The sequence below is a fragment of the Nansenia antarctica genome, assembly GCF_963989245.1.
Source record: "Nansenia antarctica genome assembly, chromosome: 1".
Lineage (NCBI taxonomy): Eukaryota > Metazoa > Chordata > Actinopteri > Argentiniformes > Microstomatidae > Nansenia > Nansenia antarctica.
Genome location: NC_137674.1, coordinates 10,572,832 through 10,587,364, shown reverse-complemented (window position 1 = coordinate 10,587,364; position 14,533 = coordinate 10,572,832). Strand labels below are relative to the sequence as shown.

The following is a 14,533-nucleotide window of genomic DNA, read 5'->3' as shown; positions in this document are numbered from 1 at the left end:
TGTGTGTGTGTGTGTGTGTGTGTGTGTGTGTGTGTGTGTGTGTGTGTGTGTGTGTGTGTGTGTGTGTGTGTGCGTGTGTGTGTGTGGTGTTTTCTCTGACCTGCTCTGTGTGCTTGTCACCCCAGGAGGATCGTAAAGAGGGTATGACCGCATTTGTGGAGAAGAGAAAGGCAAGTTTCCTGGACAAGTAGAGTGGAGGAGAGCTGAGAACACAACAGGAGGGACGGTCATGGAACCACTCCTGAACTGATATCTGTTATGCACTCGTTTGTCAGACCTTAAGCATAAGTTGTGTTTTGATCTGAAGTGCTAACCTAACCTTCAACCTAATTGAGAGCTAGACAGAATCATCATGCCTTATCACAGTTTTATATCCTATATGTGTTTATATAGTGTGTATGAACTGTGTGCGTACACTGCAGTATGTAGTGTGTTTGTGTGTGTATGTATGTAAAGGATGTTTGCAGAATTGCCATTATGATCGAGAGTACACATTTTTTTCCCTGGTCAGAATGGTAGAGGAGGATATCAGCCCTTGAAGTATCAGCCCTGATCACTTGCCTTGTGCTTTTCCTCTAGTCAAATTCCCTTCCACTACATTTTCCAAATAAAGCTGTAAAAAGGTAGATATTGTCCTTTTAAATAACAACATTTAGTAAATTGATTTATTTGTGCTCATTGTAAAAGTGAATGTCTTCTCCTTGTTAATGATGGAACAAATATTGATTGTTATGAGAATGACAATGCTTATTCATAGCTGTACCTGTGATATCATGCATTAGAGGTCTTTGCCCCTGCCTGTTCATTTATTTGATTATCTTTCACAGTAATTAGTGAAATGTCCACACTTTTCACCACTTGTCATAGTTTCTAATACCAGAGGGTATTTTTTTTTCATGGGTCAAGTAATTATCCCTAATTGCTCTTTCCTATGGAGACGGCAGCCAGAGGTAACCCGGTCAGCCATGACACACGTCAACAGCCTGAGATGAGGAGTTTGAGTGGCCCTATTTGTGTCTGATCATTGCAGGTCATGTTTCATCTCACAATCTTGTTCAGTGGCAGTTGGCAGACTGATGAAATGTCCAGGCAGGGAAATAACCAATTGACTCGCAGCTCACTTCTTTTACAATAATGTATGGATTTATGGATAGAGGAATGTGACCAGTTTACATGTGAATAATACATGTGCGAATGGTTTGTAAGTGAAATCCAGTTTTCGCCGGTAGATGGGGCTATTGTATCTAGTAGAAGCGTTAGCGTGAGAGAAACCTTACTCTGAGAAAAATGGCTTAACAGGCTGCTGTCGACAAAATATAGCTTAAATACCTGATGATAAACTTGTAGAATTCGGCTATAGATTGTCTCTCCAAATTCCCACCAGAGCTTGTGTAAATTCGACATTAATCATAACACTGTGGATATGAAACTAAATGAAAGCAACCAAGTGTCTTTTGCATTTGATAATGATTTTTGCACTTTATATATTAAATGAATTTAATTACGTTTCGATTCACTTACTTGAAAAAAAGTAACATCACTTAGGATAGTTGAAGCACATCTTTGTTTGCCTGATGTATATTCTCTTGTCTTCGCCTATTTGTGTTTTGGTTTAGCCTATTTTCGACAACGCGAAAAACATTGCAGATTGGAATTCCCTTAAAACAGTTACAATGTCGATGTTCTAGCCTGTTTGTCATACGCATCAAGTGATGTGGTTTCTATCAGATCTATTCCACTTTTACTCTTAAGTTGTGTAAGATGTAGGCTATCACGTTTTGGGTGAATAGGTTACGTATATGGTATTTCTGTATTTTTGCTTATGCTTTGTAATGTATGCCTCACTATGGGCTCTTTTTTGGTGTATTTGACTAACTTCAGAGACAGGCCCTATCGGTGATGCGTGGACACTTACTCACATGCACTGTCTCAAACATATATCTATTTGCACTCTGAAACAACAACCTAACATATATTTCCAATGTGTTTAGGCTATCATAAGACATGTGTTGAAAAATGATAACACAGTAGGCCTAGGGGCCTATAGCCTAATTCATTTAATGTGACATTCGTTCACCTCGTTGCTTTTCATAGATGCGCTTTGTGAATTTAGACAGGGTGGATTTTTGTATTATCGAAAGGGGGAAACGTTGACAGAACTAGAGAATGTTCATATAGGCTATTATGCCTGTAGTCTTTATTTTAATCTCGGTCGATGTAGTCCTAAGCAGTTATCTTAGGCCTATGTACGCAATTCTAAATACAATAGTATACTCGTGAGCTTAGAATTATAAGGTTCTATCTCCGTTTCGGGTAGTTCAGAGATATTGAGCGTCAAAGTTTTTACATTCCATTATGTTTGGTGAGATGGAACCTTTGTATTTTATGAATTACTAACTCAAAAATGTCAACATTTAAAAAATAACACTACACAGGCATTAATAAACACCTAATGGATCAGATTATGTAAAAAAACTCAATTTTGACAAAAATGGAGATAGAACCTTGTAATTCTAACGTCACGAATTCCAAAATGTGAATTAACAATACTTTCAAGAACAAAAAAAAAGCGGAGACCAATCCTTTTCAAATGGGACGAAAACACCAGAACAGATTAGATTATAGCGGGCCACTATTCTATTGCCACTCCGATCATTCGAAGGCACCTTTTCTCTCTCTGATCTCAGGGTTCCTTCGCACGGCGGCGCCCCATATCTTCACAAGGCCCGTGGCCTAATTGATTTTTATTTTTCATTCAATATTCCCCCGGAGCTTGCTTTCTTCTCAGCCCCCTGGAACAAACCTTCTAAAAGGAAAGAGAAAAAAGTCTGCAGAAAGAGCCGAACAAGAGGCGCGTCTTTGAAGCTTTGAAGTCTCTCTCCTGCTACCGAAAGGTCAAAATAATAAATGTAGGGCCCAATTGAGGCTCTCCGCCGTGGACAAAGGGGGGCCAAACGTTACATTTTGGCAGCGCAGCCCCTCATAGCGTGATAAACTCATTTAAAAGAAGCCGAACCAAAGAGAGAGCAGCGTGAGTCCCGCACAGAGAGAAAAGAGCTTTCAGCCCGACAGACAGGCCTGGCTCCTCGGAAGGCCTTTTCTCCAGCCCATCAGTCTCTCTCCGTCTCTCACCCCACTCTCTCCTCTCCTCTCACCCCAGCTGCTAATAGAAATAGATTCCTCTAAATTACAACCTGATCGCAGAAAGAAAAGGAGCAAGAGGGATAAGTCACTCCTTCATTAGTAGCATCTGCACGTTCACTCTGTTATTCTAGAGCTTTATTTATGCCAGTTGATTTGGCTCCCGTAAGCTTTCTCGTGTAGATCTATCACGCTTTCACAGAGCCAGATCCATCTGATCTGATAGCCCCATGCGATTGTTTCCTCTGTTGCCTTTTTGCGGCACAGATGAAGGTTGTTGCTGTGGCTGAGATGAAACGGACAGGGTGGAATGGTTTTCATTTGACAAATATTTTCATTATCGCACATTCTTGGCAGCGGTGGCCGGCGTGTCAGAATAACACCTTCAGAAGTCTCTGCTTTGAATTCTGCCCCCCACCCCAGGGTGTCAGAAACAACATTATAGGTCGCCCACCCCCACCACAGCCTAATTTAATAAGACTGAAACTAAAGGTTGTTTAGTAAATCGACAGGTCAGGTTTCACCTCTCGTCAGAAACAGAATTCCAACACTCTAGTCTAAAGCATGCACAAAGACAATTATGATTTTTTTTTTTTTTTTTTTTATATCAGGGTAAATACAGTGACTGCAAGCTCTAGAGGGATGAATCCATATGAGTAGCCGGCTGTATGTGATACGGAGTATTGTATTTTCATTAATATGATATTGGCTATTATTAGCTACTGAATGATTAGTAGTTGATGTAGGCTAGTTATAGGCTTAATTGAGATGCCGATTTCTGTTTCTGTTTCTTTTCAAATAGCACGAATTACATTACTCTTTATATGACCATGCTGTCTTGGGACAACATCTGAAAATTCAAGTCTTGGTCATAATAATAATCATCACTGACAATGGGATGCTCTAAAAGGCAGCAAGCATCAGGTTGATCGTGCAGCACGATCAAGCGCGTGAGAGAGGGACGCGTGCTTTTTTATTTTTACAGACTTCATGAGTTTAGAATGAGAAGGTTCTATCTCCGTTTAGAATGAGAAGGTTCTATCTCCGTTTAGAATGATACGGTTCTATCTCCGTTTAGAATGATAAGGTTCTATCTCCGTTTAGGGCAGTTCAGAGATATTGAGCGTCAAAGTTTTTACATTCCAATGATTCCATTATGTTTTGTGAGATGGAACATTTGCATTTTATTAATTACTTACTCAAAAATGTCAACATTTTAAAAAATAACACCACACAGGCATTAATAAACACCTAATGGATCAGATTATGTAAAAAAACTCAATTTGGGCAAAAATGGAGATAGAACCTTATAATTCTAACGTCACGACTTGTCCAGAAGTTGTTGTACCAATCAAAACCCAGCATTGTGGTCCCGTGACTCACTTCACTTCCGTATTGACTAACTTCCATTCTGTGCTACAATGGTTGTCCTGAAAGGAATCCCGTCCGTTCTGTCCCCAGAGCTGTTGTATGCCCTGGCTAAGATGGGCCACGGAGATGAATTGGGTATGTATTAAAATAGCGCTTAACATTAGAATAAAGTTGAATGTTGCTGCGACGTACGTACGCTGAATGTCAGGTCAGGTGATGTCGGCGAAGGTTCAGCGAATGAGCCAACTGTCAGGTGTCTCACCATCTCTGTCAGGTGTCTGTGTCTCACCCTCTCATAAGGCACTGTTAGCCTACATATGGGGCCACCAACAAAAGGTGTTTAAATCATAATTTTGACATACAAAAAGCACTTGATCAATTTATCTATTGAGCTCAATAAATGACATGATGATAGCAGAATACTTAAATTAAGCAATATCACACAAGTACAGTTGTACAGTTCTACAGCGCCATTTATTAGTTAACACTTATAAGCGACAAGAGATAATGATTTGTTTCTTTATTTATTTAATCATTTATTTTGTCTCCCCGCCAACAAAACATAGTTCCGCAACTGAACTTCAACTGGACTGTTGCCTAGTAACCTGAACATATCCGTAGGCTAGCTACTCGTGTACATTTATCTGTACGTTTCCATTTATTGTGCAACCAGTGAAATATGACTCGGTTGACAGTTGTTTTAGTGGCATGTGTGATGTGAATGCGATTCATTCAGACGATCAGATTAGCACTCGCAAACAAGCTAAAAAACTGAACACAGGATATGTAGTCTATTATATGATTGCCAATTGATCTCTCATGCTCAATGAAACTCCTTACTGGGACAATAAAGAGATTTTTAATTAATTGATGAATTTGTTCATTCTTTCCAGTTCTTGGTGATGCAAACTTTCCTGCTTCCTCCATTTGTGTCTGCGGACCAACAGAGATCCGAGCTGATGGTATGTATGTAGGCCTACACCTTGTACAACTTAGGTTACTCATCGCCAGCATGCTGCTATGTGCAGCTGAAAGTAAGCATTCATATTTAACGAGGAAAAAAAAGAATGAGAAAGAAATTAAGCACTTTCATATATGAAGAGGGGAGAGGGCTATCACTGTTGTATAAAACTGAGTCTGGAGATGAGATGCACCTCTAATCTCCCACAGGTCTGCAGATCCCACAGCTTTTGGAGGCCATTTTAAAACTGTTGCCCTTGGATACCTATGTCCCCAGCCCGGTAGGTCACCAGGCACAGAAAAACTGGGGAGCTATCGAGAGGGAGGGGGGAGGGGGGGTTGTGTGCGTGCATGCGTGCATGCGTGCGTGCGGTTATGAGATGTCTTTGTCATTTCAGGCGGCAGTGATGGAGCGGGTGGACAGTGACAAACAGAGAGGTCTAGCTGTCCCTGTGTGGGACACCTACAGAGAACTACTGACCAAAGCTGGATCCCAGGTGAGAGGAGGAATGAACACACACACACACACACACACACACACACACACACACGCAGGCAGTAGAGACACCTCTTATGGAGGGATGCAGTGAAACAGACAGTAATTATGTTCCATATTTGATATTTACTGTATGTTGTTGTGTCTGCAGGCTCCTCTAGAACTGGTTGAGAGGTTTGCCTTTTATGAACGAGCCAAGAAGGCCTTTGCAGTCGTGGCAACAGGGTGAGCCGTTCACCCATGGCTTTAGTACAGGTGTATTCAGTAGCAGTGTGTGTCCACCCGTCTGTCTGAATAACAGTTGTTGTGTGATCACAGTTCTCTGGCTTTGTATGTTGTAGTAATATTGTCTCTCTGCTTGTAGGGAGACGTCTCTCTACGGAAACATAATACTGAAGAAGGGGGTCATCTGTGCTGAGCTACTACAGTGACACACACACCAATTTGCATTATTATTAAGGGTATTTCTGAGAGAGATTTCATTCTTTTTGTGAATATGTATTGGTGATTGGTGTAATGTAGAAACATGTGAAGTCATACGAATTGTAGGTTATACAAACAATCCAAAGCTTGTAAATAAACTATTTTGATATTCTGAAAATGAATGATTCTCCAATAGATGACATATGTTTGGGTGTGTGCTAGTGAGTCAGAGAGCTTTAGTCAGGATGTAGAACATGTCAAAGTGTCTACCTGGTCTTTATTCTGAAATATTGACTGTTACATACAGCATTCAACCAGAGACTCCTACAGAATATAATAAGTGCATGAAACACATGAATGTTCAACCACCTGGATGTGCTAGAGGTAGACCTTGTTGTAGTGATCAGAGTTAGATTTGGTGGTAGAGGTCATCCAGATCCTCCTCTGGTTGGCTGTACATCCTCTGTGGGGGCCAATCAACAGGCAGCAGCGGGCTCTGTTCAGATGTGTCTGAGTCATCCTGGTAAGGCACGGGTATGAGCTGGTCACCGTGGTACAGGTCATCCATGTCATCCTCTGGCTGTGAGTAACCTCTCGTGTCTGTCTGAAGCTTGACCTCAGCCCACTGTTGAGACAGCTGACCCTGATCTACTTGGTACGTCCCACCTTCCCTCTTTGGGTGGTACACCTCGTCCATGTCTTCCTCGGGCACTCGCGAATCCACCAGGTCTGAGACGAGGTAGGGGATGCCACCCATATCCATCCCTGCCTTCAGGGGGTCTGCCTGGGTGTCGGTCCCCGGGAGGGTGTCCTGTCGGAGGTAAGTCTCTTGGATCTGTTCGGTGGAGGGATGGTCGAGGTGGTCACTGTCCTCTTCGGCTGTGGGGTATCGCCCCCCCTGCACGTTACCTCTCATGCTCTTCCAGATGGCCATGCTAGGATCAATGTCATAGCCTGTAACATCCATGTCCTCTGGAGGCTCCACCTGCTTCAGATTCAGGGACATCGTTCCTTTCTCGCCAGACCTGCAGGGAGTTAGGGAGTTAGTGAGCCACAGGGTATAAACGGCTACATGTCAAAGTTTGAGAACAAAGGTTAGGTGAAAGCAATATGGAGGATTTGTACACTGTTAACATATTGTGCTGTACTATGTATGCATATGCTTTCACCTGTCCTCTGTCGTGTTATTTCATGTTAAAGCAGATGAAAGGAGATGAGGGGAGGCTATAACAATGCACACTGAATCATTATAACTTTGATTTTAAGTTTCATTACACAACAACAGAGATGACTTACATCAGCGTTTCCTGGAATGCTGTATCAGCAACTTTTCCCTGTAAGAACAGAATACAGACTCTCATGTAGGCTCTCTTACTGTAATGGAGTAACCGATTGGGTTTAAGAAACAGCTTTGGTGATTGTTAAGCAGACTTGGATCTAACTAATGAATAACAGGTTGAATTTGCCCAAACATATCTTAGGTTTTGTTTTAGAAGATATTCCCACTATGGCCACATAGAAGAAGAGAGTTGTGTACTGTACATACCCAGGTCTTGTATGGCCTTGCTGTGCTGCCATTTAATAGTGAGATGCAAATCAGCAAAGAAATTCTGTGAGGAAAAAAAGACACATATACTGTAACGGTGATACCTAAACTCATGTTTTTACAAACTGATACTAGCCCACAACACAGTTCAGTTATAGGCAGTGAACAGAAACACAGTTGGTTGTAACAGTCACAAACACAGTCAGTTGAAAACCTAACACAGTGTAGCAAACAGAGAAAGTCAATCGGTTGGACAGTCCACCAGCTTACCTGAGCATGGTGTTGGTGTGTGTGTGTGTGTGTGTGTCTCAGAGCAGTGTTTGAGTGGATCTGACGTACAGACAATCTTCCCTTGAATACACCTGTATTGATACACAGCAGACCAAAGGTTGGCTAATAAACAATGTTTTGTTCTTGACCGTTGAACTCTTGGGGATACACAGTGTAAAGTTGTCCTGTCATGTTACAGTGTATGGGTAGTTTCTGCTGTCTGTTTTCTTAGTAACAGTAACCAGTAACCAGAGTCATGCGGAAGTTGTGGTGTCTTTCTTTACAGATATTTTCACTGCTGTGTCAACAGTGATTTGCAGAGACTCTATGAATCTAGCTGTCCTCAATGTATGATGTATTTACAAAAGGTCGATGGGGGAAGAAAAGCAATGTTATATTTGTCTATACAATGACTGTTATTGTTAAATGTGAGGTCATTGAAGCCTAATTGCTGCTGAGGTTGACGGTACACAATGATTAAAGACTGATATTTGATTGATTTGATCTGTGTCGTTGAACACACACACATACCCATGCAACTTACACTGTCAATAAACAAGTCAATGATACAAATCCTTCCCTCTGGTCATATCATCATTCCCTGCCTTATTATCAATCACTTATCACATGGATCAGATATCAGATGTTTACTTGAGACTGGATAGGTCATCGTTTATTAGAAGATGACCTTTGCACCACACAACTTCTCCTGTGACACAACATGACCTGAATAGTAATCTTCCAGAGAACAGGATATGTTTGATTTGAGGTGTGTGCACCTGACCAACACTAGGAGGAGTCTGCTGGTACGATTTTCAGAGCTAGGGACTGAAATAAGGTTAGAGCAGCTGTGTTCGGCATTGTGAGAAAAATGCCTATTATCCCAGGAACACTCAGAAAGACAGACAGACAGACAGACTGGCCTGTTTACAGTAACTAATTAGGGACACACACATACAAACACACACACACAAGAGATTGAAGGCAGATGATGGAGCTGTGATCTCAGTGCTAGTTGCTGGCATCCGTTACCACGGCAGTTTAATAACAGTGATTTTTGGGCTAATGATTACATCTGTGTGGGGAGTGGGGCCTTAGGTGATAGGTTTATCACGACCCTGACTGCGTACATTCCTGCAATTTGTGAAATAAGCGGGGCCACAGGATGTGACACCTTTGTGTTTGCTTTTACTATGACAGAAAACAAATGAGCCCTCTATAAAGTCTTTCCATAAATATCTGTATGATATAAATATGGCCATGCACTAGACTGATAATTAACATGTTTACCATCGACATAGTACATTATAACTGCAATGTTAGTATTATGCAATTATGTTGTAATAAACATTATTATTATTGGGAATTTAGTGAAGCTGGGCGCTTGAGAGTTTATTTTTTATTTTTTGCTCCCATTTTTTCCTCTACCACTCCTGTCAGTCTACACTTTCAACGGTTTAGTTGGGCCACAAAGAGGTCAGTGTTAAACAATCTCTCCCTGCATCAAACTCCTATCGCGTCTTCAATGGAGAAAAAAATCGAAACAGCCGTTTACTAATCTAACATGGCAGACTGCTGACCTCAAGAATGTGAATGTATCATCTCATTTATAGTTCTAGCATCCTATGGTGCTTCTACCCGGCTGCTCTGACATATGTAACTCTGACCAGAAAGAAAAAACCCCATGTGAAACCCCAGACTGTATAAATAAGCACTTAGTGTTTTAGTTTATTTTAGCCTGCTACAGAATAACTGTACATATTGTTAGTGGTCTCTCACTTACCCAGGTCTCTCACTGTTTCCACCTCTACAGTGTTTCTGTAAGAAAGAGATTTATTTATTGATGATTGATTTAAGTCAACATGCCCAGTATTACCACATTCCTTGACAGTGGGGTGCAACATTTGAATAATTTATTCAGGTTCACGGTAAAGCATTACATCAAAGAACCCACAATACAGCCAAATAAATATGGTCATACAGATATCATGGAAACAAGTGGCACTGTTTCCCACAAGCTTCCCATAACACACACACACACACACACACACACACACACACACACACACACACACACACACACACACACACACACACACACACACACACACACACACAGGCCCTAGATAGCCCTCTATAAAAGGGGTATGGACACACATAAGTTACGCCCTCTCTCTTTCACACAGACACACTCTTCCCATGGGCACAGGGGAAATAGGGGCAGACAGACACACACCACACACTTCCTGCCCTGTTCAAGGGATGGCTCCACAGTGTCTGCTGCTATCTGGGCTCAATATCAGATCCATATGTGTCAGTCCAAGTACAGCACTGCCTCTATGCTGAAGCCCTACTGTTGCCTGGGCTGAGAACCACGCTGACATCTGCAGGACTCTTCAGGAGCTGACGAGGACGCAGGGCACAGGTAGCACAGTACCAGTGACAGTCTGGGATTACATACTGTTCCGTTCCTCCTTAGAACTAGTCTCTCTGGCAGTGGTTAAACTGGTGCAGACTCTTAACAATCTTACTCATTTGAGCTTAATATTTATTTAGACTGTAATAATGACTAATGCCGGGATCAGACTACACAAATTCAGCCAGAGTTTTTACACGATTTTGGCGTCACCAACAACTTTCCAGTGTCGGGCCCGAATATGGCCCCATGTCTAGATCTGGTACTCAGTAGCATCCCATAAGACCATTCATGGACAACCTAACAGTGATGGCAACCTCCATTCCTGAGTGCAGATGGCTCCTTCAAGGGCTGAAACGTCTCATTGCACAGGCTAGGCTGAGTTTTAAACCAGTCAGGTCCAGGTCTATGGTCCTGAAGAAGGGAAGAGTGGCTGACCAGTTCCTCTTTACCCTAGGAGGGACCCAGTTTCCTATGGTGACAGAAAGATTGGTCAAGAGCCTGGGTAAGATCTTCGACAGTTCCCTGAAGGGGACACAGCCACACTTAAACAAACCAGGAATGACATGACAACCTGGCTCACTGCGATTGACAAATTGGGGCTTCCAGGAAAATTCAAAGGATGCACCAACATGGATCCTGCCAAGGCTACTCTGGCCTCTTCGAGCAGAGGTGGAGGAAGAACGCTGCAGCAAGATGGTTGGCATGTACAAACAATGGCACCTGGACCAGATGGGAGCATGCAGAACATTGCAGCATCACCTGGACAGAGCTCTGGAGAGCCAAACCATTGCGCATCAAGTTTCTCATCCAATGAGTCTATGACGTTCTCCCAAGCCCAGCCAATCTGCATAGCTCGGGCATGGCAAACACTCCAGCATGCCAACTGTGACAGAAGAGGGGCACCAAGGAGCACATCCTCAGTTGCTGCTCGAAGGCGTTGGGGAATAGGCCATACTGCTGGCGCCATGACCAAGTCCTAAGTTCTTTGGTGGAAACAATCAGCACAGTGATTCAGAACAGCAAGAAGCAGCACGCCTCCAAACAGTCCATCACCTTCATCAGAGCTGAGGAGAGGGCACGACATCAGCCTAGCTCTTCGGGAGGGCTTCTTGCCACCGCACGGGACAGCAGTTCCAAGTCAACCTAGGAAGGCAGCTTAAGTTCCCAGGAACCACTTCACTCCACCCAGACATGGGGTTAACATTGGAGTCTACAGGTCCTGCTGTTCCCTAGGAAGACCGTATCAAAGAGGCCAACTAGCGCAAAATGGCTAAATATGCAGAGCTTGTTTCAGAGTACTGGATCAATACCTGGAGAGCCCGCTGTGAGCCAGTCGAAGTTGGGTGTCGGGGCTTCTCTGGCCAGTCATTACAGCAATCTCACAAACTCCTTGGTGTAAAAGGACTGCAGTGCAGGAGAGCCACCAAGAACATTCTGGAGGCTGCAGAAAAGGCCTCGCAGCGGCTGTGGATCCAGAGGGGGGATCTGTGGACCAGAGCGCCACTTGGACACAAGTCAGGGGTTAATCACCCCTGGCTGGGTCGCCCGGGCGACGGTGTCTGATGATTAAAGACCCGAAACACCTTATGACCTGGGGTTCATCACTGATGACGTGTCCAAGTAGCATCAGAAGTTGTATTCTAGAACAACAACTAGAGAACCAACAACACTGAAGAGAAGCAAGTCATAGTGGGAATGCTCCTCTGCTCTTCCAGAAACCACAAACCAGGAAAAAATTAGAATCTGGAATACCTGACATGGAAAGTCAAGTTTGACAGATAAACTGTGTAAAAGCTTTTACTAAAACCTCTCTCCCTCCTTTCTACCTCCCTCTCAGCAGTGGCTCTATCCCTGATAAATCACTGCAGCTGCTTTAGTTTTTTGTTGCTTTTTCGCTGGCCAAGCAGCCAAAAGGTTACCCACAACTAGGATATTGCTCGGATGCTCAACCAAACTCTTAAGAACATGCAGGATAACATAATGTGCCTCTGTGGTCAAACTGTCCTTCTGTGGTTAAGTGGTCAACTGATTGTGTGGTTTTTGTCTGGTTTATGTTCTAGTCAGTCCATTAGTGAGGCTGCAGGATGCCAGACCCTGATGTATTGATGACTGAGTGTATTTGTGGATTGGATGGACTCTACCTAGTTTATCACGCTAATGTGAGAGGCTAGCCATGAGTTTCATAAGTAAAGTGCTGCTTGTCTCAGCCTGTAGGTACAGTACATAGTCTATAAACCTGCTCTTATGAATATACTGTTCAAATGTATTCAACAAGTACGGCCAAATCGGAGGGAGGAAGAAAGCATGCATATTACAGAAAAATGGAAAAGGGATATGAAGCCAGATATTTTTGCTCTATTTCCTGTGATATTTCCATTTCTGGCTCTGTCCACACACCCAGAAAAATTTGAAATGTAAAATACAAATCATAAAGTTAATTTGAGGAACCCTCTACATCACCCACTTACGACCTCTCTCTCACTCTCTCTTTGTTCGCTCTCTCAGTTCTGCCTCTCCCACCCAGGGTGAGCAGGAGGTTTACGAGTAAACAAACACACCCATCCAATGGAAACATTCACCCAGTCCAACCAATGAAAACACTGTTAATCCCTCCAAACTCAAATGTATTAAGTATTGTGAGTGGTTGACTAACTTCAGAGCACTAAGACTGTCATTAGTCACCCCTTAATGAGTTCCCGAGGAGGAGGCAGAGGTCAATATGCTAGCTAATAACCATTTAGAGGTTCAGGCTTCAGGAGCATGGTATGGAATCCCAGGGCAGGCAGGCAGGCAGGTAGATGCTACGCAAGTACGCAACTTTCTCTCTTTGTTTGTTCTCATGGGTGAGGTGGCAGAGCGAGCTAAGGGTATCTCATCTGCGACGGCTTATCTATGGGCCACAAGATTGCGTTAGACCGCTTAGCTAACCCCTAGCCATGAGCTTATCTTCTCCTCAGAGGTCTGGAGGAAAGACAGGAATGAGAGGTGGAATGTTACTGAGCTACAAAAAAGGGAGTAATAAAACAAGAATTGGAGAGAGAAAATGTTCCTGTGGCTTGGATTGATAGGAGGGTAATTGGAGTTTGATATGTGGCATAGAGGCTGCATGGAGCAACACAGTCCTCCACTTCCCTCATCTCATACTACTGCCCCTAGGTAATCCAGTGCCTGGTGAAATGTGTGTGTGTGTGTGTGTGTGTGTGTACGTTTGTGCGTGCGTGTGTGTGTGTGTGTGTACGTTTGTGCGTGCGTGCGTGTGATGAGTTTTAGAATGTTAGAAAGGGGAACAATAAAGAGCAGAATGACTGTGAGCTGTCAGCGAGTAACGACTGTTGGCAACAAACCATGACACACACACACACACACACACACACACGCACACACACACACACACACACACACACACACACACACACACACACACACACACACACACACGGTCCTGGCCAGGCTGTGGCACAGTTGAAGCCAAGAATAAATTGCCTGTCTGTAAGTATTTAAATGCAGCATTAAGTCGTGATTTATGTCCAGAAATATGGCATTCTAGGAGAGAACATGCTCCAAGTGTGGCAGCTTGCAGCAATTTAACTTATACGGGGGAAAACCACCAAAACGAATATTTTAGTTTGTTCCCCATATTAAAAAGGATGGATTTAGATAGAATTATCTGACTCAAAGGGCCAGCACACACTAGGGAGGCTGCGTGTGTGTGTGTGTGTGTTTGGGGGGGAGGGGGGGTGCGTGTGTGTGCGTGCGTGGGTGGGTGCGTGAGTGTGTGTGTGTGGGTGTGTGTGTGTCTTGTGTAATGCAGGGATTGCGGTGCAGGTGATTGTGATAATGGTGATGAAGAAGCCCTGCAGTGTTGACATCAGACCTCAAGGATGTCCACACTTGGCCTAATGGTAGA

General features: G+C 43.3%; 2 protein-coding genes across 3 annotated transcripts in view; both read left to right on the top strand.

Annotated features, from left to right (window-relative positions):
• echs1 (enoyl CoA hydratase, short chain, 1, mitochondrial) overlaps positions 1–14,533 on the top strand; it is a 418,160-nt gene that overhangs the window by 13,314 nt on the left and 390,313 nt on the right. The window contains exon 8 of one of the 2 annotated variants that reach the window (XR_013937789.1): positions 126–623. Coding sequence is in view for 1 of the 2 variants with exons in the window: in XM_080545205.1 (XP_080401331.1) it covers positions 126–191 (66 nt within the window). In the remaining variant the exon portion in view is untranslated. Of the gene's footprint in view, positions 1–125; positions 1,498–14,533 lie in introns of those variants that run through there. The other variant, XM_080545205.1, reaches the window with a different exon arrangement.
• Positions 4,538–6,909, top strand: fuom (fucose mutarotase). Its single transcript, XM_080549750.1, has 6 exons — positions 4,538–4,647; positions 5,406–5,474; positions 5,683–5,753; positions 5,871–5,969; positions 6,120–6,193; positions 6,333–6,909. The coding sequence occupies exons 1-6, from the start codon at positions 4,563–4,565 to the stop codon at positions 6,397–6,399; spliced, it is 465 nt and encodes a 154-aa protein (XP_080405876.1). The 5' UTR covers positions 4,538–4,562; the 3' UTR covers positions 6,400–6,909.